Source organism: Lagenorhynchus albirostris, chromosome 5 (genome assembly GCF_949774975.1).
Source record: "Lagenorhynchus albirostris chromosome 5, mLagAlb1.1, whole genome shotgun sequence".
Taxonomy (NCBI): Eukaryota; Metazoa; Chordata; class Mammalia; order Artiodactyla; family Delphinidae; genus Lagenorhynchus; species Lagenorhynchus albirostris.
The window spans coordinates 130,246,510-130,269,830 of record NC_083099.1 but is presented as its reverse complement, the minus strand read 5'-3'; the positions used below and the strand labels follow the sequence as shown (position 1 = coordinate 130,269,830).

At 40.1% G+C, this 23,321-nt stretch overlaps 1 protein-coding gene across 4 annotated transcripts in view; it reads right to left on the bottom strand.

The window, feature by feature from the left end:
- The window catches only part of BACH1 (BTB domain and CNC homolog 1), a 106,501-nt gene that overhangs the window by 47,884 nt on the left and 35,296 nt on the right, over window positions 1-23,321 (bottom strand). Inside the window, exons 5-6 of one of the 4 annotated variants that reach the window (XM_060150818.1) lie at window positions 15,430-15,637; window positions 11,769-15,004 (exon numbers count right to left, since the gene is read on the bottom strand). The exons of 1 other annotated variant lie outside the window; for it this stretch is intronic. In XM_060150818.1, the coding sequence (XP_060006801.1) occupies window positions 14,949-15,004; window positions 15,430-15,637 (264 nt within the window). In that variant the 3' untranslated portion in view covers window positions 11,769-14,948. Of the gene's footprint in view, window positions 1-11,768; window positions 15,638-18,380; window positions 18,510-23,321 lie in introns of those variants that run through there. 2 more of the 4 variants (XM_060150817.1, XM_060150821.1) reach the window with 2 other exon arrangements.

Genomic DNA, 23,321 nt, shown 5'->3' with positions numbered 1-23,321 from the left:
TTATCAGAGGCAGGGGGCTGGGGGTGGGGGAATTGAATGAAGGTAGTCAAAGGTATAAATTTCCAGTTATAAGATAAATAAATACTAGGTATGTAACGTACATCATGATAAATATAATTAACAGTGCTGTATGTTATATATGAAAGTTGTTAAGAAAGTAAATTCTAAAAGTTCTCATCACAAGGAAATTTTTTTCTTTTTCTTTTATTTTCTATCTCTATGAGATGATGGATGTTTGCTCGATTTATTGTGGTGATCATCCTATGGTGCATGTGGGTCAGGTCATTATGCTGTGTACCCTAAACTTACATGGTGCTGTATGTCAATTATATCTCAATGAAACTGGAAGGAGAAAGAAGGAAGGAAGGAAGGAAGGAAGGAAGGAAAAAGAAAGAAAGAAAGAAAGAAACAAAGAAAGAAAGAAAGAAAGAAAGAAAGAAAGAAAGAAAGAAAGAAAGGAAGGAAGGAAGGAAGAGAGAGAGAGAGAAAGAAAGAAAGAAAGAGAGAAAGGAAGGAAAGGAAGAGAGAAAGAAAGAGAAAGAAAGAATGAGAGAGAGGGGAAGGAAAGAAGGAAAGAAGGAAGGAAGGAAAGGAAAAACTCCTCCACTGAAACAAATGAATGGATAAACAAAATGTAATATATACATACAGTGGAATATTATTCACTCTTAAAAAAGGAATGACGTTCTGAGACATGCTACAACATGGATGAACCTTGAAAACTTTATGCTAAGTGAAATAAGCCAGATACAAAAGGACAATTACATGATTCCACTTATATGAGGTACCTAGAGTAGGTAGTCAAATTCATAGACAGAAAGTAGTCAAATTCATAGACAGAAAGTAGAATGATGGTTACCAGGGCCTGGGAGGAGGAGAGATTGGGGAGTTACTGTTTAATGAGAAGGGGGTTTTAGTTTGGATGATGAAAAATTCTAGAAATGGATAGTGATAATGGTTATACAACATTGTAAATGTACTTAATGCCACCGAGTTGTACACCTGAACATGGTCAAAATGGTAAATGTTATGTATATTTTACCACAATAAGAAAAATGAATTTAAAAAGTGAATTCACTGTAATATACAGGGAGTCCCCTATGCTAAGCCCTTTGGCATCCTACCATGATACCACCATCAAATACATTTTTAGCCAAGTGTTTCTAACTAGACCATAACATCTTGAAAAATGTTGTGAATAAATCTTTAGATGTTATCAAAACACCACTAGGAAGTTTGTACCAATTTACCTCTCAACTGGTAGTGTTCACTTCTTCACTTACTTGTTGACATTCAGTTTTGATTGGCAGTCATTTAAATCTTTGGCTGTAAGACTATAGTTTTATTTCAACTTCCCTTATTATTAGTTCAGTTGGAAGATGTTTTCACAAGTTTGTTGGCCATGGCAGAACAAGCATTCTCTACACAAGCTGTTTTTGCTTTTCCACCTCTCACTTACCAGGTCACCTAGGCCCCTAGACTTGGTCATGGTCAGACTCACCCTGAGCACCTCATCACCAGTGGAGATATTTGTTCCTTATCTGACAGAAGGAGTGCATCTCCTTCCCAACACCACTCTTCCATGTTACTCTTGTCTTTCAATTGTCCTTCTCCTCTGGTGTTCCTTCTTGTCCCCTTCTTAGTTTCTTCTTTCTTAAACATCATTATTCCTTTGGGGTCTGTCCAGGACTATCTTCTCTGCTCACTGTACACACTCTACTCACATGGCTTCAAAAGTAGATCATATGTTAATGCATAAATGTAAAGCTTGGGTGCAAATGTTCCTCCTGGGTACAAGTCTTATATATCAACTACCAAATCGACCTCTCCACGCAGAAGCACACGTTGTGCCTCACATGCTGTACATTCATCACAGAAATCAGTATCTGTTCCTCAAACCTGCTTTCATCTTGTCTTCACCACCTCATTGAATAGCAACGTCTTCTACTCTGTTATTCAAGAAAGAAATCTGGGAATAGTACATGATTCTTCTGCCCTTTTTTTACCAATCCTTCTCCCCACCTCAAGTCAGTCATCTTTTTCCTACCTGTTTCATGAATCTGGCTACTGTCTTGTTTTCCCACTAGCACGTTCTTAGACCAGCCCACCATGACCCCTTGTCTGACTACAGCCATGGTCTTTTATTTAGCTCCCCAATTCCACTCTTTGACTCTACCATCTACTCTATTGGCCACAGCCAAAGCAAACTTCCTAAAACACAAGACTGATCATATCACATCTTTCAGAAGTTTCCCATTGTCTTTAAGATAAATTCCAAATCCCATAATATACCTAAGGAGGGCTGGACTCTTCTCACCCTTCTCCATCTCATGCCACTCCTCCAACCTAGAGTCATCATCACCCTGACCACACACACAGAGCATTCAATCATGCTAGACACATTTCAGGTCTACAAATAAATCAGGTCCTCTCTTATCCCTCAGCTTTTGCACATGCAATCATTTAGACTCAGGACACTCCTCCCCAACTCTTTACCCAACTTCCTGCTCATCGTTCAGACGTCTGTTGGTTGGCTATTTGCAATCCCTCATCAGCTCCTGTTCCTGAGGGTAAATCTCAGCTTCTTCCTTTTAAAGCTGCCTCACCACCTGGCAGAAGCCCTCTTGCATAGGATCCCTTTGGAAATGACCCCAGACAAATAGCTCTCCCTTGGATTCCACATTTAGCGCCTAGAAACCTACAACTCTGACCCAGACCAAACAGATCCCACTTCTTCCCAAATGCAGCCCTCTAGTCTGCTGCCACAGGTGTTCCATCCATCTCCCACCCCAAGGTTATTTTTGCTTTTTGTTTTCATGAGTCAGATACCAGTCCTTTGCATCCCCCAAACTCCAGGTGACTTATGTCAAGGTTTACCTAGTGGGTCCCTCATAGCCCCTCTCACTAAGCTTAAGATGGTTAGATTCCCAACACAATAATAACATTTTCTAAAGAAATTCTCTATCTTCTCAAAAAAATTCCTGTCAGTCTTCTCAACCATCTTTTTAGGCTGGAGGTGGGTGGTCAGCTAAGGGTACTTAAACCAGTTCTTGGCCAGCTCCTTTCAGATGCTGCAGAGGAGAAGGAGGAAAACTTTGGCAAGTTGAAAAAACAGAGAGAGGACCTCTCACTGAAAGGTAATGACAACAGAGGAGAGTGATATGAAATGTAATCAGTGGGATAGAAAGGATGCAAGACCATGGTAGATATATATATATATATATATATATATATATATATATATATATATATATTTTAAAGGGAAACCACTGAAGCGTTTTGAGCAGAGGAGAGACATGACCTGCTCATATGTCATAAAAGCCACTCTCTTTCCTTTGTGTAGAATGTAATGTAAAGGAACAAGAGGGAAACTAGGAGACCAGTTAGAAAGCATCTCAGTGCTCAGTGGCTCAGTGGAGAGATGGGAATGGCTCAGGTGAGACTGTTGACATCAGGTAAGAAGACCACTCAATCAGATTAAAGCTACTTTTTGTCGGAGAACTAACAGGTATTGCTGGTGGATTGGATATGAGAAATGAAGTAAAAGGAGAAAAGAAGGATGGTTCTAAGGATTTTGCCTCCAGCAAATGGGATAATTCACTGAGGTGGAAATGACTGGAAGGGGAGCAGGATTCTGGTCATAAAAGAATATGTATTCAAAAGTCTACCTTGGTTATGTTAAGTTTGAGATGATGATTAGATATCCAAGTGGAGAGATCAGGAGGGCAGCTGGAGTCTAGAGTCCAGATGTTCTACCATTCCAGTAATCTATTGCTATGTAACCACCCTCAAACCTTCGTGGCATAACTATCATTTTTCCTTATGCTCATGGAATCTGTGAGTCATGGACCAAGATGGCTTGTCTCTATTCCTTGATATCTGAGACCTCAGCTGGGGAGACTCAGACAGCTGGACATGGCTTGAATGACTGGGGATTAGGATCATCTGGACGCTTCTTTACTCACATATCTGGCACTGAGCCTGGGATGACTTGAGGGCTGGGCTCAGCTGGTACTGTCAATGGACATGCCTACACAGGGCCTTTCCGTGTGACTTGGGCCTCCAAAAGCAAGTATCCTGGTAAAAAACAAACAAGCAAAAAACCAAAAACAAACAAACAAACATCCACAAGACCTTTTGAGAGCGAGGTTCAGAAATCTCAGAGAAAGAGTTCTACAGTGTTGTTCTATTGGTGATGAATGCAGTCACAAGTCCACCCAGATTCAAGAAGAGAGGACATAACATAGATCACACTTTTCAATGGAGGAGTGTCAAAGAATCTGTGGCCATCCGCAGGATACTCTCAGAGTCCCTGTTCGATGGTGGAGACCTTGAAGAATAGGGAAGAACAGATAATTGTAGAGTGAATCTGAGAAACCAGTTTCACGAGAGGGAGACGGAGAGAAAAGTCAGACCACAAGGGCTTCCCTGGTGGCGCAGTGGTTAAGAATCCGCCTGCCAATGCAAGGGACACGGGTTCAAGCCCTGGTCTGTGAAGATCCCACATGCCTTGGAGCAACCAAGCCCATGTGCCACAACTACTGATACTGCACTCCAGAGCCCGCAAGCCACAACTACTGAGCCCGTGTGCCACAACTACTGAAGCCCGCGCGCCTAGAGTCCGTGCTCCGCAACAAGAGAAGCCACCACAATGAGAAGCCCTCACACCGCAAGGAAGAGTAGCCACCACTCACCACAACTAGAGAAAGCCCGCGCGCAGCAAAGACCCAACACAGCCAAAAATAAATAAATTAAAAAAAAAAAAAGTCAGACCACAAGACTATAATTAGGGAAGAGAGAAAAAAATCTGCACATTTAACTAGCAAATGCCTCTGTGCAACAGTATATACTGGACCTTGAAATAGAAACTGAACCTTTCAGTTATATATTGTACATACCGACTGTATTAAATGGGCCAAATCCCATAATGGTTTGGTTTTTCTTCCATTGCTTCTGATATTCTCTGATGTCTCTTCCCTACCCTCTGGTGGTAGCTCGGGCAAATCTCAAAACTTTACCACTGTTTGTGACTAAAAGAATAGTTTTATTTTCAGGTGTTCAAAAACCAAGAACAGAATCTGTTCAAAATATGTACTGTATTTTGAAAATCGCATAGCTGCACACAAAAATCCAGCAGTCTGGCTTCTTTTGAAAACCTGAAGATCTGGTAACACCGGACCTGCACTGCAACAAATGGTAGAAGCTGAGTAGCACCTGTCCCTTTTTGGACAAGGTGAGTGCCTCTGGCCCACAGCCCTGCTCGTCCTGTTTGTGAATTGCATTAACCTCACCTGCTTGGTCTCATGGCTCTGGGACCCGCCCCAGGGACTGGTCATGTGGTCTGCTCTTTCACTCCCTGGCTCTGCTTCCTCCTCATTGGCCCCTAATTTAATTTTCTCTTTACTGTTGATCCCTTTCGAGGCAGGCAACCAGATGTCAGCCTTCCCTTGGGAGGCATCTCTGTGGTCTCCTCAGAGATCTTCCACAGCGACATGCCTGAGGCACATTCCAACTGACATCTGACTCCACCCAGACACTTGCCTTCGCCATACAAACAAAGACTTTGTCCCTTGTTATGAAGGCAGGTCCTTACATGGCTTTAGCCTACCTACGCACTGTGACACATACTCGGCACCAAGGTGGGCTCCTCTGCTTGTGGTGGCCACAAGCAGCGGGGCAGGCTGTTCTGCTCTCTCTCCCCAACCCATTCTCACAGGCAACGCAGCCAGCCTCCCCATGATTAGACCTCTCCACTGAGGCGCAGTTACCTCTGCGTTCACAGAGAACCCCTCAAATTCTTAAGAACACAAACCAGGTTCACCCAAGAACCCTTTCCTACTTGCCTCTGAGAGCAGCCAAGGGGGGGTCACACAAGTTTCTGCAGCTCAGACACATCTAGCCGGGAGTGGATGTCAGACTCCCCTTCCACCAGACACCATATCTCTGTGTGAAGTTCTCCCGGCAGCCCTTCACTTGACTTGTAGGATCAGAAGCTCCCCTTCTACACTCCACAGCACTCTCTGATGAATTCACTGGAAAGAATCTAGTCTCTCAATGAACCCTGAGGCTTCTCTTATCCAGGCTGGAGACCAGAGATTGTCTGGCCAAAAGCCTCATTTGGCTTCCACTAGTAAGCCCTGCACAAATGTGTCTATGTTAATATCTCTCTTTCATATGTGGGAGCACTTGTCTCCCATTGCCCTCAGCTATGAGGCTTGAGCTGAAATTCTAAGACAGCAGAGTCCCATGACACTCCTGTTATATATAAAACTGTATTTTCTTTGATTTATCAACGTTAGATAGTCTATTTAGCACTATGCCATAGAGCTTTCTACAATGATAGAAATGTTCCACGTCTGTACTGTGCAAAATGTCAGCCACCAGCCACATGTGACTATTGAGAATTTGAAATGTGACTAGTGAGACTGAGAAATTGAATTTTTAATACTATTTAATTTGAATTAATGTAAGTTAAAATAGCCTCTTGTGGCTAGCAGGTACCGTATTGGAGGGCACCAGTATATATAATAAGACTAAAACTTATTACATGCTAGCTATGTACTAACTGGTCTTCTGAAAGGAATTATTCCATACATTGTTTCATTGGATTTTTACTATAGCCATACTAAATTGGTATTTTCTCTAATTTTTCTTTATAACTTAAGCCAAAAATAATCTTCAATGTATAACCAACTAAAACTCACTTAATGCCCTTCAGTTCTTTTTTCAAATGTCATCTTCTCGGGTAACTTTCCGTTGTCAACCTGTGCAAATCTGCCACCCTGCTCTTCCTTCTGTGCTTATTTTTCTCATGCCCCTTTTCATCTAATACACTCTGTGCTTTATAATTCTGTTTATTGTCCATCTATCTGGACTAGAATGTAAACTCAGTGAGGACAGAGGTTTTCATCTCTTTCTCTAATAGATCCCTGGAGCCCAGAACAGTGTTTAGTCATTCCTCTCGGAGCTTTCTAGGTTTTTGTCGGGTGAATGAATGAGCTGCCTTCTAGACGAGACACATCCTGCTCCACGAAATGCCCTCTGTTCTGCTGAGCCCTTGTGTGGCTTTGTAAGTGGAGATGGTCCAAAGCCATCCTCAGAGGCTGAGACTGGAGAGAGCTGAATGGGGGCTCCCCAGGGCAATCAGGAGGAGAAGGAAAGAGAGGGGAGCCAGGGGTGGCATGAGGCTGAGACCCAACATGAGGCTGGGCAGGCTGTGAAAATCCCCCAGTGGTGGGGAAGACCTCAAGACAGAGCTATCTCACTGAAGTTGTCTGTATTGCTGTGAAATAAATGTATTTCCCAAATTTTCAATAAAGCCTACTCTACCCATACAAGTCTAGAGCTAGAGGTAATTTTTTTATTGAAGTATAGTTGGTGTGCAATACTATATGCTACAGGTGTACAACAGATTCACAATTTTTAAAGGTTATACTGCATTTACAGTTGTTATAAAATATTGGCTATAGTCCCTGTATTGTACAATATATCCTTGTCTTTTATTTGATACATAATAGTTTGTACCTCTTAATCGCCTAGCCAAGAGGTATTTTCTTTGTTTGTTTGCTTACTTTACTTACCTGCTTCCTTATTCATTTGGGTGAAATTAAAGGAAGTTATTGAGTTTAATGGTTCCATCAACAACGTGTAAAATGCAGCACAAGAAAAGATAAGCTGAACTATTTGGAATGGAAGCAGGTGCCTAAGACAGGGTGACCATGAGACTCTAAGCCAATTCAACCACAAATACCCACGCTCACTCTCCAGAAATCCACCCCTCCTTCCCAATTTAAGGAGAGCATTTAATAAATATGTGTTGAATAGCTGATTAGGACTTCCATAGGGTGTGAATGAGTTGGAGTCAAACTGACTTTGATCTCAAGGGCCAGAAGACGCACAGATAAGGAAACTATGGGAGAAATTAAGTGCAATTTCCTATGGCTGTTCAGTGATGAAGTGTCAAAACCAGGCTTCAAAACTATGTGTCTTAACTCCAGGTCCATAATCTTTCTATTTGTCCCCATTGTCATCTTTCTGAAAAGGCCTGGATCTGTGCCTGAGTCATTGCCTAAACTTGTGCAATTCTTTTAGTCCTTAAGTGCATACTTCATTTTTTAGCCTATTTAAAGTATGTTTGCAGCTGTCGGCTTTCCCAGACCCTAGTGAACACAAGGCCAGTCTATGAAGTGCTTGGAGTAGCCAAATTCTCTTGCTTATCTTAGCAGCTTGATCTCCTTAACTTATATGTGCTCCACTACTCATTCTTGTAAGTTTCAAACCCCATCCTTGATTCCACAACGAGCTTCCCTCCCAGAGGCTACTCATTTATCTGGTTGGCTGAAACAGGGATGTCTGAGCAGATACCCAGATTTCTAGGAATGGTATGGAAGACTTCTTGGCCGGTTAAATTTTTCACAATTTCCCACAACAGACACCTCAAATATCAGGTGTTGAGCACAGTAGGTGAGGTCTTCTAAAAACACAGATAAAAATCTCTGACAAGCCCAAAACATGGTGTTTAAAAAGTTATTTTTTTTAGAAAAATTTATTTTAAAGGCACTAGTAGTCGCCCTGTTCATTTAAGGTTATCATTTAAATCAAAGCAAGCAAAACAGAGTATACTTATTTCACAGAGGAAAATTCTTTGAAATTAATAGTCCAAAGCAAAAAGACTCTAAGTTTCTGAGATGGATCAAAGAGGTCATTACTTTAGGAAGATTAAATTATAGTGGATAGTTCCACATTTAATAGTGCTCTGGGTATTATTCACAGGATTTCCTTGCAAGAGATTAATACCACACCAGAAACCTGCTTAACAAGACAGTATCTAGAAAATTATTTACGTCTAGTCCCCTGAAAGAAGGAAATTAACTGTTTAGAAAACAGCTGGCTTTCTGGACAGTGAGTAAATGTAAACTAAGCGGGGAGAAGGAAAACAGTGTCCGCTGGAAAGACAGTTATTTTTAAATGAAAAAGAAATATGCGATCATCAATTTTTAAAATGTTTTCCATTCTCTTTTCTTTTAAACTTCTAGAATTGTGCAAATAACAGAGGTGAAGGAGAGGAAAAAGAAGTGTTTGGGCTTAAGCACAAGGTAATACTTTGTTTTTATTTTTTAATTTTTTAACATCTTTATTGGAGTATAATTGCTTTACAATGTTGTGTTAGTTTCTGCTGTATAACAAAGTGAATCAGCTATACATATACATATATCCCCATATAATACTTTGTTTTTAAACCTGAACCTATGTTCCCACTAGGGGTGGAGTGGGAGGCTGGGAGGCTGGGAGGCTGGGAGGCTGGGAGGGTGAGTTCATGACCTTCATCACAGCCTGCTTCTCTTTTGGATACCTTGCTGTTTCTCTCCTTGTAAGCTTTCCAAAGCCCAGACTCACTGCCTCCATGTAATTCCTCTCCACATTTTCCCCTTAACCTCCTACGCTCTGGCTTCTGGGAGATCCTCCCTTAACCTCTTTACTCACTCTGTCCCTGGAGAGGTGGGAGCTGATTGATGAATTTGGGAAAAAATAACTGGCTGTTCTCCACTCGGCATGGCCCTTCACCCTCTTGGGGTACACCTGTAGCACCACTTGTACTCATCCCTGCCACCATGCTGATAAGAGTAGAGGCAGTATAGGTGATGTGGTGCTGCTTAGAGGAAAATCTCTCTTCATGGAAACCAGGAGTAGGGAAACGCTAATTCCCTCCAACAGGAAACAAACTGATAACATAAACGTGCCTCACTCTGGAGTTCACATCAGGCTCTCTAAGCTACTCCTTCGACTACTCTTTACTGAGGTTTTATATTAGTTTTCCACCCACCATTCCTTCATTTTATTGCTCATAACCCAGGAAGGGAATATGAAATGTTCCTCTGGAAACCCAGAGGAGCAGGGCAGGGGGTTGGAGGGGGGGAAGTGTTTAGAGATACTGAGAAATCAAAACCATAAGAACAGAATTTGGTAATGAAGCATACATGTGATCTGGAACTTCGTGGCCCCATGGTACACACTGGAAGCCAGGGAATTTTAACTTTGGTGTTGCCTGGAGGCTTGGACTAGGACCAGTGGGTTTTCACAGTAGCACAGGTGGCCTAGGTGAGAGGTATTAAACCAGCCCGTGAGCCTTTTGAACCTGGAGGGTCATTGTGGCTTACGGTATTTTACTCATAAAACGTGACTTTCTGTGGGGTCCCAACTGCCCTTCTCGGGCTTTTGAAAAGGCTGAGTGGGCATCTTTAAGCCACAGGCGCTAAGGCCTCAGCAGAGGTGTGGGTTGCCCCTCACAGGGTCAACGTCATTCCTTCAGGGACTCAGAAGTAATGGCTCCATGCCAAGAGCCTAAAGTGACTCAGTTAATAAGGACACACACATTATCACAGTACTTGTGCCACCTGGTGTGAAAACAAGCCAACATCCAACCATCAGAGCAGTTATCCCAGGAAAAGTCACATGCCCAGAACACAGAACCCAGTGTACCCAAAGGCCGTGGAAGATGCTCAGTGGCCCGCAGAGATTCCTTGCGTCAGTTTTCCCGATTCCAGTCAATGCCCACTTGCCAGAATCCCCTGCCTATGGCCTTAAAGTCAGTTGGCAGAAACACCCTGGCACACACACTCCGGTGGACTGCAAGAGGCCTTGGAGAATGGGCGCAATGTGGCATAAATTAACTTGCAGGCAGCAGGCCTGTGGGTTCCTCTCCAAACAGCTGCAGCACTGCAGCCTTACAAGCAAAAGCCCAGCAGCAGCCAGCCTTCAGCCCAGGCAGGTAGCCACAAGGCACCACTGCTGAGTTTCCAGGGAAAAGGACTCCACAGCGCTGTTAGGCATAACTGGGAAGAATATGTGTTGCTTTCCTGCTTTTTTCAAGGCATCTGGGTCCCAATGCCCTAGAGAGTACTGGTAAGGTTCTAGCTTTTAACTGGTAGTGCCAGGCCAGTGTCACCCACACTGCACTTACTGCCCCAAATTCCATTCTACATGCAGGCCCAAGGAGGGAATGCAGAGGGACCAGCTTTGGATCCACGTGGCTTGTCTTTAGTTGCCTCTGGATTGCTTAAGTCCACGTAAAGGAAAAAATATCCCTGGGAGGCAGCTTTCTTAGGTCTAAACATTGCTTTGCAAGGGGCAGCCTGCACATCACTGAGGCTCAGGCCTGAAAATGCTTGTTCACACAGGAGTACGGCCCCGGAGCCCCTAGAGGGAGCCCTCACTCAATCCGTCCTGGGTGCCAGAAGTACCACTGGAAGGGGAAATGTAAATGAAGGCATTATGCAATGGTGAAGTCTCTCCCCCAGAAACGATCAATGCATAAGGCCAAAATTAAGCCTCCACACAGGAAGCAATATCACCCCCAGATGAGACTCACAATTATGGGATCAGAAGACCCTGATCTGGATGCAGATAGCTCTGGGCAGTTGCTCGAAGCTTGATTACAAGGGCCTGGATAGAAGTTGAATGTAACATGGTAGAACTGACTCCACAGATAAATTTTTTAAAACTGAGGACTGAAAAAGATACTACCCCTTACAAAAACCCTACAGCTCTAGCCAAAGACTAAAATTAAATCAGAAGCAAGGCTAAAATCTGTGCTTCCTTGAACACCCAACTGCTGGGAACTTTCTTTTCAGGCATGATTATCAACTAATGAAAGACTCTCTCATACAAATGCCAGAGTCATACTGTTTATTGATCAAAAGACCAAAATTAGTAAACTCATATGAGAGATGAAAAACTGGAAATGGAATGTACAACTCTAGTCAATCAGAAGCAATTTCAGAGAATTTTATTGAACTGTCATTTTATTACCAACATCTAACATTTCTAACTTTGCTACATTTGGATAAGCACATTAGGAAGAAAATGTAAATTAAATACTATGAAAGTTCACTTTTAATGAAACATGATCTTAACAGATATGGATATATTAACTTAGTGGTTTCATTGCATTGTTAGAAAATTATATTATGAAAGATACAAAAAAAAATCAATAGCCGTTATTATTTCTGTTTATTTTACAATCAGTATGCCATCTTTGCCATTACGGCTTTAAAATTTCATTCTGCCCAACAAGTTTCAAAGAATAGTTTATTACATGCCTTAACAAAACAGTTAAAATATTTACAAATTCAAAATAGATGTTCCATAACTGAAAAAAGTTCACCTGAGAATTCATTATAACATTGCCATTTTTAAATTTTTTTTCCAAGTTGTTAATGTGGCTGAGTGTCCACATGCAACCTGTATCGTCTACTGCACCAAATATATTTGATTCCTTATTTTAAATTAGTTAAGCATTAAGCTATAGTAAATTATGTTATAAAATGTACAGATGGAGAACTTAGATTTATATCCATATTTGTCTTGAATATAACAATTTAACGACAGATTATTTGCTATAGCTGCAGGATTCAAATAATGAAAAAAACTTTAAGGTATGGTTATTTTATCAAGTTAGACCTAACAGCTTTTGAAAAATCATCAAGCAGTGAGAAGGCTAACTCATAAAATAAGGAACAATGATCATGTAAATATGCAATATACAAACTGAAAAACACTTCGCCAAAATTCTGCATGAAGGAAAAGATATACACTGTATACACATAATCCTGTCATTTGTCTTCGGCAGCCTCAAAAAAAAATGAACTTAAAACAAATTTTCTTAGAAAAAACTTCTTTAGAAGTTAATGTTAAAATAGGCATAAATGCGTAATGCTATGCAATATATAAAAACTTCCCCACTTTATGGCCAAAAGACAAAGATAAAAAATTTTTTTATCTATCTGTCCCTCTGGATTACAACTTGAAAATGATATAGGTATGAGGTAGTGTAGTTACTTGTATTACATGCTGGCTATTAAAAGTAATGCTATATTTTACAAAACATTACACTTGGCCAATAATCAGAATATCATTAAAATAAACCCTTAATGCTAAACTTTATATGTAGAGAGAAATTTAAACCAAGTGCCTTAAAGATCGTATTTAAACTCTGGAGACAACTAGGTTTATAAAATAGAAAGTAATCTTTCAAAGCAGTTATTTACAGTAGCAATTAAAGCAAAAGATTGACATTTGCACATACACAAACTGATGTGACAAACAGTTGAGTGTACACTGAGGTAGGAAATCAAGGAGTCCATTGGCTTGTATAAGATTTTGCATTTTGTAAACCAGAAAAGGTTTTATATTATATTTTGAAGTTAAAATTTAAAATTACAAGTATCAAAGAAATAGCTACATGGGGGTATATATATATATATATATATATATATATATACACACAAACACGTACACATATCATTCTTTTGTAGTACGGGATGCATTACCATTGAATTATCATTCTCCCTGACAAATTCTTGAGTGTACTTATAAAAGCCTCTAGAAAATAAACAAGTCCAACCAGTTTTCTCTTACAACAACTAAGCTGATAACAGAGATAACATACAAACCACTGAAGATACTAGCAGTATCTTCCCAACGCCACCCGCCCCCATGAAAAAGGGTAACATTTGACAAATTGCTCTGAAATATGAAGTCTGGTCCCCACATCCCCTCACAGCAGAGGCCTACTGGTTTGAGACCCATTCCTACACAGCAGATGACGGTCTCCCACATCAGCTACACAAGCCCTTCACTAGACTCAGGATGCAATCTACAAAAGTCTCCTCTCAGGTGTCTCATCTTGGTGAAATGAAGTACTTTCTAATCCAAACACTAAAAATCACTCTCTGTACCCTTTCAAACTGGATTCTGCAAATGTTTCTGTGCATGTGAATATGAAATTTTGTTTTCGTCATTGACAGGTCCATAGCTTTCGTTTGACTCCCAACCAAGCCTATAACAGCAGCAGAATGGCTAAGAACCACGGTAAAATGTTATGGGGTAGGGGCTCAGATTATCAAAACACTATTGTAAAACAGGATTGAATAAACACAAAGACTGATTTTAAAATGCCCAAGTCCAAAATGATTTGTGCGCCCTTATATACTAGATTTGGGGAAGAGAACAAGATTAAATCTGGCTTCCAAATTCAAACCCACAATGGAACAAGATCAAGTTTCATCCTATTTCACAAACCTGCATGGTTGCTGTAGATACATTTTTATCTATCATAATGCTTTTACAAAGAAACCACAGGACTTCAAAAAATAGGATGGAAAATGAACTGCCACTCCGGATCAATGTAGGCAATCTTCTTTCCCCACGATATCTGGTTTCCTTGCATGGGTGACTTCTGGTGGCAAGGCCGACAGCCTTGTATCTGAGGAGCTAGCTCTCCAAGATTCTAGGGAGGCTAAGACAATGCTCCCAACACATGAGCTCATGCCACTGTATCCTGAGTCTTATTTCTTCTTCCAAAGTGACAAGAATGTCAGGAAACAGAAAGATCATGATGGACTCAGATGTGGAAGAAACTGAAGAGAAAAGAGGGAAATGACACTTATCTACCGCTGACACAGCGAGAACTCCTTGAGAGCCGACACTGAGGAGGAGCAGAAGCCTCTGCCTTAGCCCACCGTTTGCCCGTTTCCTAACCATTCCCAGCGTAGCTCAGGACTCACAGTGCAGGCCAACCAATCTCTGGTTTTAACAGGAGCTGAAGAGCAAAGTGCTGGGATTCAGGCAAGAAGATTACGTCATGTTTTCACACTGCGGTTCTACACCAATATTCCCAAGGAGCTGACACCCTACTTCTCAGTAGAACTGAACCCTATCAGCGTTACTTGGGGAGACATTTTCTTTTAAACCAGTATGTTGTAAGAAGGTCAGATTATTAAACTTTTGCAGGCTACTTCTTGATAGTAAGAACTATCTGCTGACGTTTCAAGGTGTTTAAATGTTGTCTGATACGCTACAGTTTTCATTTTCTTATTTATTTTTAATACTGGGAAGAGTCATTACTAATAGTTATTATTCTTTAAAACATGTGAGTTTTCAAAGCCTTACTACATTTCCACATATGATTTTTCGGTATCCAGGAGGCAAGTCATTTCTGCATCTCCTGCGGAAATCAAGGAAAAGTCAAGGGTTGACTTCAGAGGAATTCCCTTAACGGCAAACCACAAGGGGAGAAAAACGATATTGTTAAGAGACAGATGGCTATGGCTATGTCAGGCTTTCAAGACAATGTCAAAATTTCAGTAGAAAATGAGACGGTCTGAAGGAAGTGGAAGCAAGTTTACTCATCAGTAGTACATTTGTCGGTCATCTGCTGACAGAAATCGGAGATGCCACCACTCTGGCGACACTGCTCCCCGGGCCCGGCCTGCTCCGAGGGGGCGCTGGCAGCTGCCCGGGACTCCGGGCCCCAGGCACCACCCGCCTCACCACCCTTGGCACTGGGATAGCGAGGGCTCTGCTCCCCAGCAGGCGGCCCAGCTGCAGGCCCTTCAGGCAAACTCAAAATCGACGGTAACGTGAGCTCACCATCAGGAGTACTCTTTCCTTTCTCAGAAATTAAAAAGGAAAGTGGGCAATCGGAGGCCGAATACTTGGCGAGTATCTGTATTTGTTCTTGACTTAGAGCTGCTTCTTTACAGACTTGCTGGCAAAGTCCAGTTAGGTTCTGCTTTGTCTCGCCCAGAGTGGACAAAATATGATCCCTTTCCTTCAACAAGCTCTCCTTTTCGTTTTGCTGTGAGGGTGAGAAAGAGAATACAGTGAATTGTGTTTATGAGCTCAATCAACATTCCTAAGGTGAGCAAACATTGATATCCACAGTGTCTTCTCATTATATAAGGTCATGTGGAATTTTTCCTGTCAATTCAATTCAAAAATATATTTAATACCTCAGGTCCATAAGCCCCCATCCAAAACTCTTAGGCCTACATGTATCTTGGGATTCAGAATTTTTCAGATTTTAGAAAGAAAATAGATGCACACATAATTCCTCTAGCAGGGTCTGAGGTAGCACCCCACTATCAAATGTCTTCACATTTCTAAATAAAACACATGAAAGTATCCATGCACAAAGTAGGTTAAATAAAGACTCTACATACCCTGTCAGCTTGTGTCAGTTCTTTGGTCAAAATAGTTTGTGACAAACTTACATGATTTTCAGAGCTTTTTGGATTTGTGGATTGCAAGTAAATGAGTGTGAACTTTTTGGATGGAATGCAACCAAAAGAAGTCCAAACACAGTGATCATAACTCCTGCAAGATTCTAGTAATGACTGACATTAGCTGGGCATTTACTTTGTGCCAGATATTGTGCTGAATGTTTTGAAATACGTAACCTCAGCTACGTAATCCTCACAATGACTCTGTTGATTTCAGTAACACCAAACCTATTTTATAGATGGGATTCAGAGTTTAATATGCCCAGAGTCAGAAAGCTAGTGGGTGAGTTACTAAAGTGTGAAGAAGGGAGAAGGGGAGGGGACTTGTGTTTGTTAATTATTATTACTACTGGTGCTGTTATTATTTTCATTTAAATATTTATCCCTACAGGAAACTCAACCATGGAATTTTGTTCAAGTTTTCCTGGTTCCGGTCTTTCTGTCTGCCATCACCGGTTGCTGCTGATGGTATGTCTTTTTTCTATCATTGCCCCACCTCATCCTTCCTACTCTACCACTGCATTGCTCCTAATCTAGTATGAGCTAGAAAACCAAATAATCAAGCTGTTTATAAGGTAAGAGTAAATAAATATTGATAGAGAGTCAAAGATTTCTCTTGTGAAATTTATGACAACTCTCTTGGCCTTCTGCTCATTGGCAGCTTCAAGAGAGCTGAGCTGTTAAATGTTGCCAGCTAACATTTAGACAGGTTATTTCATAGTAATCATCTACAGTGGTCAACCTTTAAATAGATGCTTTTATGGGACAAAAATAGCTAAAAGGTTAGAAAGAAATCTGCTTTGCACAAACGTACTGTTGCGGTTTTAGGTAAAAGTTTTTCTACAAAACTGTGACTCCAACTATTGGTAGTTAGTTTTTAACTATTTCAAGGCCATCTAATATTTTGAGAAAATCTGCAATGAATACAAAACACTAAATTTTTATACTGCAAGGTATTCTCCAATTTGTTGTGGTTTGAAAAAATAGGTATACGCCAAGAAAAGATATATATATATAAAATAAATAAAAGCAAGATCAATGTTCAGGAAGTACATTTTTTTCTTACAGAAGGTTTGTCAGTTGTAGCCTTGTGATAAAATGAGTCTGCTGGTACCTACAGGGAGAGAACAGTGCCTACCACCTGACCAGAGAAAGAACACATTTAAAGCAATCAGCACCCACTTCTCTTTATGGCCCTTCAGAAGCCAATCCAAATGAGTATGGAAACAAAGCTTCCAGAAGAAAATGAGAAACCTTTTTCCTTAGTCATAATAATATCAGCCACCGACTCCTCTATCAAAGTTAAGATAAATCTCCGTTCTAAATAGCAGCAGACAAAATTTCAACTGTTGGCTGGTTTTTAAAATTAAATATGATTAAGGAAAATAATGAATATTTGACCTTCCTCCCAGAAATCAGAACTACTACTTGACCTACAGATACTATGAAGATGACAAATATTTTATAACTTCCATATCTTTTGATAAATATCAATACAACCTTAAATATTCTCACTATTACCTCACTAAATAAAGGATGACAGGACTATAAGTATGTCCCATACAAGATGGCTTGCTTCTTTACAACAATTAAAACCAATAGGTACAACCCTGAAACTCTACCATGATTATTTCTAGAAATTAAATGTTCCCTTTCTGTTCCTCCATACTTTAAGCTAACTCCTACATGGGTAAGTTTCCAGGAAATTAGCTGATTTTTCCATTTCACTCTCATTTTAAAACACAAATTTACTTCAATAGCACTCAGTTTAACTAAAGCAATTCAACTTAAGAACTTCATGATATCATTATTAAAGATACCTCCCAAACATACTACCAGTATCCTGCTACCTATTTCTACAATATACTTTAATTTTCTTATAATGCAACTCTATAAATCCTAAGTGTGAAGTGCTATGGCTTTAATCACAGATCTAGTTTTAAAAAATGAATCCTGGTATTATTCTGAATTTTATGGGAAGAAAACAAATTTACATCCAAATCCACATTTTCAACAGCTAGTGTACAATATTCATTCAATGTAAGAAGTTTAAAAAAAATCAAAATATAACTCACCCAGTAAAGATGAGGAGTGGAAGAATTTGGCACCAAAAGAGCCAGGTGACAGTGACAATTAACTTTATTTTATTTATTTATTTATTTATTTTGCGGTACACGGGCCTCTCACTGTTGTGGTCTCTCCCGTTGTGGAGCACAGGCTCCGGACACGCAGGCTCAGGGGCCATGGCTCACAGGCCCAGCTGCTCCACGGCATGTGGGATCTTCCCGGACCGGGGCATGAACCCGTGTCCCCTGCATCGGCAGGCGGACTCTCAACCACTGCACCACCAGGGAAGCCCGACAATTTACTTTAGATTAAAGGGTACTCACTGCTAGAAAATGGTGACTAATGGTCCCTTATGATGCAAAACCTCTGAATAGACAGTTCCTAGAAATATAAAAATGAGCCTTAAAAATATGAATACAAGTGCTCAGTTTCACTCATAAGAGACAGAAAAATAAAAGCTACCGTGAGATATCAATTCTCACAATTAGATTGGGAAAAAAACAAAAGCTGACAACAAACTCTGCTGAGGTTGTGGGCAGACAGACACACACATTACTGCTAGTGGGAAAGCAAAATGCCATAAACCGCTACTGAAGGGAATTCAATAATATCTAACAAAATTACATATGTATTTACTCTTGATCCAACAATCCTACTTCTAGGAATCTATCCTGAAGACACATCTTCTCAAACATTAGAGGAAACAATGTTCAAAGTTCTTAACTATGGCATCCCAAATGTCCACTAATAAGAAACTGGTTTGGATTAACTGTGTATGCTACAGACAGCCACAACTGAGTACTATGGAGCTTTAAAGCAAAATGACAACCACTGTGAACTAAGGAAAACATTTCCTGGAAATCACTTCTTGAGCAAAAACAGTAGAATACAGAATGGTATATACAGAATACTGCTCTGTAGCAGAAAGGGTAATAAAAACACATACAAAACATGAACCTGTTTTTAGAAAAGAAACACAAGGGAAAAAATCTAGAGATTAATGGTAATAGTTACCTACAGGAAATAGCTATGAATAGGGTATAGGGAGAAAATGGGATCAAGACTTTGGAGTAGCTTTTTTAAAACATAGTTTTAACTTTCAAACCATACAGATGTTTTTACATATTCAAAAATTAAACTTAAAAAATTTGAAGAGTAAATCCCAGAAACAGAAATAAAAACAAATTAAATTAATTGTATATAAAATTGCTAACATAAAGAACTACTCTGAATAATTTTTAAATTTTAAACTTCAGTACTATGGTATATATTTAAGGGCCAAAAAAAGCAAAGAAATTTTAAATTTTACTTAATCTCTTTTATTATTGATAGTAATATTGACATTATAATTTTATGACATATATTTCATATGTATGTATTTATCAAATAGTAAATATAATTGGAAGCCACGATTTTCCCTATAATGAAAAAAGATAAAATATAAATACAGCGACTGCCCTGGTGGTGCGGTGGTTAAGAATCCACCTGCCAATGCAGGGGACACGGGTTCGAGCCCTGGTCCATGAGGGTCCCACATGGTGCGGAGCAATTAAGCCCGTGTGCCACAACTACTGAGCCTGCGCTCTAGAGCCCGCAAGCCACAACTACTGAGCTCGCGTGCCACAACTACTGAAGCCCGCATGCCTAGAGCCCGTGCTCCACAACAAGAGAAGCCACTGAAATAAGAAGCCCGTGCACTGCAGCTAGAGAAAGGCCGCGTGCGGCAATGAAGACCCAACGCAGCCAAAAATAAATAAATAAATAGGGCTTCCCTGGTGGCGCAGTGGTTGAGAATCTGTCTGCTAATGCAGGGGACACGGATTCGAGCCGTGGTCTGGGAGGATCCCACATGCCGCGGGAGCAACTAGGCCCGTGAGCCACAACTACTGAGCCTGCGCGTCTGGAGCCTGTGCTCCACAACAAGAGAGGCCACGATAGTGAGAGGCCCGCGCACCGTGATGAAGAGTGGCCCCCGCTTGCCACAACTAGAGAAAGCCCTCGCACAGAAATGAAGACCCAACACAGTAAAAATAAATTTAAAAAATAATAATAAATAAATAAATTTATTTCTTTTAAAATATATATATATAATCGAAGCAAAAAGACAAAAGTTCTGAACTACTAAATTTTGACTAGAAATATCTGCATGAACTCATGATTTCTAACATACCTTTATTTATTGAAGGATAATATACATCCTGAATGCACTCATGATTTTACACACACACACACACACACACACACACACACACACACACACACACACACATTTCCCAGAAGAAGCAACACTCCAGCAGCAAGCATGCTTTCTACAATCTAATACCTGCTATAAGAAACCAGGGATTTTTAGAGAAAGGGGTGATTCCCAAATCTTCGAACAAGAGAGGTATAAGGTGAGCCTATGACATGCTGTTCTAAATGGCACAGAAGCACTAATGGGGTCATGTCAAAAGCACACAGCACCTGGCAGAGGAGGGTGGCTCTCCCCACGCAAGTCTGAAAAAATGTCAACATCAAGAAGACCAATGACTACTATGGGTTCTAAGAAATTAAATTAGAAAAAAAATAATCCATGAGTCTACAGTGATACTAAAGAGTTGTGGTGGGAGGGAGGGAAACAGGAGGGAAGGAAAGTTCTTTTTATAGAGGAATACCAATAAATGTAAGTGCAATGACAGAATTAGAAAAATCATGATTTTGCAACCCCCATTGCAAAGGCCATCAAAGTATGCTTAAAACCAAAGGACATAGGAGTGTTGGGGAACTGGATATTCGTAAAGTGCCTAATAAACACTCCACAGATTACTAAACAATTACAAAGGCAAAAAAAAAATTTTGGAAATGATCTGGCAATTCCCATGCACTCAGGTGGGACACCCTGACATTGTGCCTCCCCAACTGACGCAGAATGAAGGACACAAGGATGAACGTTTAATCTCAACCTAAGAACTCACACTTCCACAGTTTACGTGAAATACAAGGAGTGAAGGAAGGTGTTAAATAAAACCAAGGGGAAACAATCAGACTTTAAGAGTAGACATTTTATGAGAACACTGGCCTAGACTCTTCAAAAAGTTACTGTCATTAAAAAAATAAAGGAGGGGGCGAGAAGGAGTATTTGTTCTAGATGAAGAGACTAAAAAGACAGAACCAAACGCATCATGTGAGGATAGGATCCTAGTTTGAAAAGGAAAAAAAAGCATATAGATGAAATACGTTTGGGGAACAATTAGGGTAATCTGAATAGGAACTATATATATTGTTTAAGATTTATTAATTTTCTCAGGTGTGACAAAGATATTGGTAAATATATGTGATAAAGATATATAAAAATGTCTATTTCTAGAAGATTCATGTTTAAGCATTTACGGGTGAAATGTCATAATGTGGTAGGTTTCAAATGATTCCGAAAATAAAAGTAGAGCAATAGAGACAGAAAGGCACTGAGACCAAGATAACACAACTGCAGTTAGAAAGAGTCCAAAACTGACTAAGAGGGACAGAGAGAGAGAAAGACCTATAGACCAACCAAGTGGAGCAGGGGGACACACACCTGGCCAGAGAGACAGAGACTAAGACCCACAGAAACAAGGAGACAGCAAAGGTGGCAAAATGTCAATAACTGTTGAATCTACCCAGGGAGTACACGGTTGCTTACTGTACCATTCATTTAACTTTTCTGAAAGCTTGAAATTTTTAGAATGGGGAGGAGGAAAATGAATCTCAAGAAAAAAATGAAAACACATAAACCTGGCTCCCTATGACACTACAAGCATTTTACTGACAAGGACTATGTCTCATTGATCTTTGATTTCCTGGTACCCAGTACATTTAATATGGAGTGACCAGCAGATGCTTATAGAAAACACAACTACTAATATTTCTTGAGCCCTGAACACATGCTGGGCAGTACAAAGAGCTTTCCATCCTTGAAGGTATCAGATCCTCGCACCACACCTGAGGGAGGTACTATTCTTATCTCCATGTTATCAATGAGGGAATTGGGTATTGGAGGTGAAATTATTTCTCCAGGCCACAGAGCTACCAGTGGCCAGGCAGAGTTTCCAGCTGTTTGACTCCAAAGCCTCCAACTGACTTTTGTGTGCTAGTGCAGTAGGTTCTCAAAATTTAATGTGTATAATTAAGATTTACCCAGGAAACTTTTATAAAATGCATGCTCCTGGGCCCCTCCCACAGGTCTGGGATGGGGCTAAGGCAGGTGCATTTTGAGGGGGGCACCCCCAGGTAACTGATGCCAATGGTAAACAGACCACATTTCAAGACAGGTTGCTAAAGGAAGGGCCTTACAGAGTGGCAGAGGGCAGGTTCCAGAAACCCATGGGAGGGTTTGGAGACAACAGTGCACACGTGACTAGAGCAGCCAGTAAAATGTGACTAGAAAAGGTTTATTTTTAATAAAATACAATCTTCACAACAAAATTCAAAACACTAAAGACAGATGAGGTCATTTTACTCCTACACCATCATAATGGACAAGGGCAATGAAACAAAATGGTGTGTGATCACCTCAACCCTGAGTTCCAGAGCTTTGTGAATATTGTGATTTCTGATCACTTATAAGTTGATATCAATCAATATTTGATATCTTCTAAGAGGAATTACATTTTGGTAATTTAATTTTTTTTCTTTAAAAAGGCAGTTTCATTTCAAGGTTATCTTTGTTTCAGGCCAAAATGGTATCAGAGACACACATTTTCTAACTTTTGAATTAATCTTACAGAAAAGAATAAACATGGACCTTGTAAAGAATCCTACAGAGACAAGAGCCTTTTAATCAAACACATAACAGAAGTTGAATGATTCCTGAACTTTGTTCAAGATCTTATATTTATTGGTAAAAAGAAAAGTTATGTTTTTGGTTTATAGATTATGCATATTCAATCCTTATAGTCAAAGAAATACTGAATTAATGCCTAACCTCTAACATATTATCAAATTTCAAATAAACATTAAAAGTCAATGCCATCGATTTATCAACCAAATAAATACACACCTTTCCTTTTCTTCAAAGGTTTTGTTTTTGATTCTGATAGAACTTCTTGTTGAGAAATACAACTCATTAATTTATTGAATTCGAACTAACATCTCCCTTTGGCTTTCCCAGCACATAAAGACTATAAAAGCACCCTTTACACATGATAACTACTTTTTTTCATGTACTGATTCATCCAC